The sequence below is a fragment of the Vigna umbellata genome, chromosome 11 (genome assembly GCF_029865625.1).
Source record: "Vigna umbellata cultivar VRB3 chromosome 11, Vumbellata_1.0, whole genome shotgun sequence".
Lineage (NCBI taxonomy): Eukaryota > Viridiplantae > Streptophyta > Magnoliopsida > Fabales > Fabaceae > Vigna > Vigna umbellata.
In genome coordinates this window covers 25,516,241-25,520,037 of record NC_142175.1, presented here as the reverse complement: position 1 = coordinate 25,520,037, position 3,797 = coordinate 25,516,241, and the positions used below count along the sequence as shown (strand labels likewise).

General features: G+C 39.8%; 1 protein-coding gene across 1 annotated transcript in view; it reads left to right on the top strand.

Annotated features, from left to right (window-relative positions):
• Window positions 1-2,622, top strand: part of RLK4 (receptor-like protein kinase 4) — a 3,278-nt gene extending 656 nt beyond the window's left edge. Inside the window, exon 1 of the mRNA XM_047320570.2 lies at window positions 1-2,622. This exon is cut by the window's left edge and continues 656 nt beyond it. Within this exon, the coding sequence (XP_047176526.2) occupies window positions 1-2,012 (2,012 nt within the window). The 3' untranslated portion in view covers window positions 2,013-2,622.
• Window positions 2,623-3,797: the final 1,175 nt, after the last annotated feature.

The following is a 3,797-nucleotide window of genomic DNA, read 5'->3' as shown; positions in this document are numbered from 1 at the left end:
GCACGGAGACGGACCCTTCCCCGGGGCTTTACACCCTGCGGTTGAAGCCATCCTTCTACGGCGAGTTCGAGCTCGTCTTCAACGAGACCGTGTCGTACTGGTCCACCGGGAACTGGAGCAATGGGACATTCCTCAACATCCCAGAGATGACCATCCCCTACCTCTACGCCTTTCACTTCGCCGCGCCGTTCTCCCCCGCCGCGGCCTTCGGTTTCTCCGAACGCGCCATCGAGACGAGCTTCCGACCGCCGACGATGTTCCGCCTGGAGCCCTTCGGACAGGTCAAGCAGTACTCGTGGAACAGCCAATCGGGGTCCTGGCAGATGTTTTGGTTCAAGCCGGAGAGTGTGTGCCAGGTTCGGGGACTCTGCGGGGGGTTCGGGGTTTGCACTGGGGACACATCCAAATTCTGTGAGTGTGTGAGTGGGTTTGAGCCTTTGGATGGTCATGGGTGGGGTTCTGGTGATTACTCTCAAGGTTGTCACCGTGTGGACGCGGGGTGTGACGGGGGTGATGGGTTTGAAGATCTTGGTGCTGTGAGGTTTGGATTCGGGAATGTGAGCCTGGTTAAGGGGAAATCTAGAAGCTTTTGCGAGCGCGAGTGCTTGGGTGATTGTGGGTGCGTTGGGTTGAGTTTCGAAAAGCAGAGTGGGTTATGCAAGAAATTTTACGGTTCGCTTTCGGATTTTCGGAATTTAACCGCCGATGGTGAGAGTGAGGTTTTGCATGTTAGGGTTCCGAGCGGGGGATCTGGGAGGAAGGTGTTTGATTGGAAGGTTTTGAGTGGGGTTATTATTGGGTCGGTTGCGGTTTTGGGGGTGGTGGTGGTGACATTGTTGGTGATGGTGAAGAGGAGGGTTGTGGGGAAGAAATTGGAAGAGGATGAGGAAGATGGGTTTGTGGGTGTGTTGAATTTGCGTGTGTTTTCTTACAAGGAACTTCAGTTGGCGACTCGGGGGTTTTCAGAGAAGATCGGGCACGGAGGGTTTGGGACGGTGTTTCAGGGGGAGTTGAGTGATGCTTCCGTTGTGGCTGTGAAGAGGTTGGAGAGGCCAGGGAGTGGGGAGAAGGAGTTCAGGGCGGAGGTCTCCACGATTGGGAATATTCAACACGTGAATCTCGTGCGGCTCAGAGGGTTTTGCTCTGAGAATTCTCACCGGCTTCTTGTTTATGAGTATATGCAGAACGGTGCTCTGAGTGTTTATTTGAGGAAGGAAGGGCCTAGTCTGAGTTGGGATGTTAGGTTCAGGGTGGCCGTTGGCACTGCTAAGGGGATTGCTTATTTACACGAGGAATGTAGATGTTGCATCATACATTGTGATATAAAGCCAGAGAACATTCTTTTGGACGGTGATTTCACTGCCAAGGTTTCTGATTTTGGGTTAGCAAAGCTGATTGGGAGGGACTTCAGTAGGGTGTTGGCGACTATGAGGGGAACGTGGGGGTATGTTGCACCGGAGTGGATTTCTGGTGTGGCAATTACAACCAAGGCAGATGTTTACAGCTACGGAATGACAATGCTGGAGCTGATCGGCGGTCGTAGGAACGTGGAGGCAGTGCCATCTGGCGGAGGAGAGAGTGGTACTGAAAGTGGAGGGAAGTGGTTCTTCCCACCATGGGCAGCGCAGCAGATAATAGAGGGAAATTTTGGTGAAGTGATTGATAAGAGACTTGGTAATGTGTATAACATTGAGGAGGCTAGAAGGGTTGGTTTGGTGGCAGTTTGGTGCATTCAAGATGATGAAGCAATGAGACCTACAATGGGTATGGTGGTGAAGATGTTGGAAGGGTTGGTGGAGGTAAGTGTTCCTCCACCTCCAAAGTTGCTTCAAGCTCTGGTTACTGGGGATTCATTTCATGGGGTGAAGGCTATTTCAGGCAATGGTTTGTCTACTGGTGGAAGCTTATCAGATGGCAACTTGGAAGTTTCAACTGCTGATTCTGAATCATATACAGGGAATGTTTTTTCTCCATTAGATGTCAATGTCAATGCCAATGTCAGTGTTCGATAACAAAGTTCTGGCACTTTCCACATTGTACAATTGTAACTTGGTACCCCTTCTGTCCTTTTTTTTTTCTCTATGAAGGAGAAGATGGGGGTAAAAATGGAGCATTTGATATGATGGCTGGGATGTAATGTTTTCAGTGCTCTCTTCAAAATTTTAAGTCTTCAACATGTAATGATACTGTGACTGCTTCACTCTAATTTATGATGTAGTCCTAGGATGTTCAGCATCAACAGATTCTGAATCAGGAAGAGAAACTGGTAGTGCTAGTAGCTTTGAAACATTAATTACATGTGAAGATGATGAAGAATCTGACTGTAAAATTAAAGCTGATGATTCACTACCATGTCTGTAAGAGATTCGGAAGTGTCACAATCAAAAGAATTTCATGCATTAGTGACAGAAGAAGAGAAGGACTGTTGAATTTGTGTTGATGGTTAGTGAGATCATATTTTAAACTTCAACAATGTCAGATTTTCCATGTTTCAGTTGAGGTTTCTAAGCCTTCTTATCATCTCCAGAAACTATTCTTTTGATGTATTTACTTTTATTTTTCATGCAGAAATGATGATGTTGAGAACCCTAAAACTCTGACAAAATTTGAACACCTCTTTCACTAGCCCTGCATTCTTGTTTATATTATGTTGAAATATAGTAAACGATTTTCCCCGTTACATAAGATGATATTTGCCTCGTCTCTTTATATATAGTTAAATATATTTTTAGGACTTTAGGGAATTTGAAATTTGTCTCATTTATTATATACTTTTTTTTTACATATTTTTGATTTTTAAATTTTAAAAATAAATTAGTATAATTTTTTTTAATTCAATAACATTAGTTTTTAATTATTTTTATGCATTGACCTTATTTATTTATATTTAAAATTTAATGATCAAAATATCTGAAAAAGTTTAAGAAAATAATCAATTTTAATATTTTTATTAAGTTTAGGAAAAAAACATAAAAAAAGTGAAAACTCATTTTTTAAAGCTAAAAGATAATAAAAAATTCATTTTCAGTGACTAGAGCATTTAAAAGTTCGTTGTATCAGTGGGCTCGTTCATTGGGTGTAGAGTTTCTAAGTGAATCCACGAGCATTGCTATAATATCATCACAGAAAATAAATTTTAAATTAATTTAATTTTACAAAAATTAAGTTATAAAATAAAATTTATAAAATCTAATTTTATTATACTATATCTTTGTTTGAAGCATAATCTCTAAAAAAAGAATTAAAATCTGAAAATATGTTTTGATGATACAATTTTATTAAAACCATTTTTCCTTGATAAACATTGGAAAGCTGGTTCAAATTAATCCATGAGTCTCGTGGCTTTGAAGTCAAAGTGAGTGTGTGTATGCTTCAAGCTTTTCACCAATAAATTGAACATACTAATAGTTGGTGACAGCTAACAATGAAATGAAAATCTTTCTTAAGTTGTTTTCCAGATACTGCTCAATATTTCTTTTTCCTTACAGACTATAATTTGACCAGCCAATGGATTTGTTTATCCATTTTATGATCAATAACCTTGTTAATTCATAGCTTCTCTTTTTGAAACAATCTTGTTACTATTATTTATTTATAAGGCTTAACTATTTATTAGTTCAAAGGTTTTTTTTTATGAATTTGAGAATTTATAATTGGATTTATTATCTTTTTTATTTATGGAATATTTAAGAATTTTACATTATTTTTAATTGGTTCATTGTTATTTAATTTCTCTATCAACATAGGTAATATAACATCAATTTCTAACTTGTTATTAAGAAATGTGAGATTTCGTG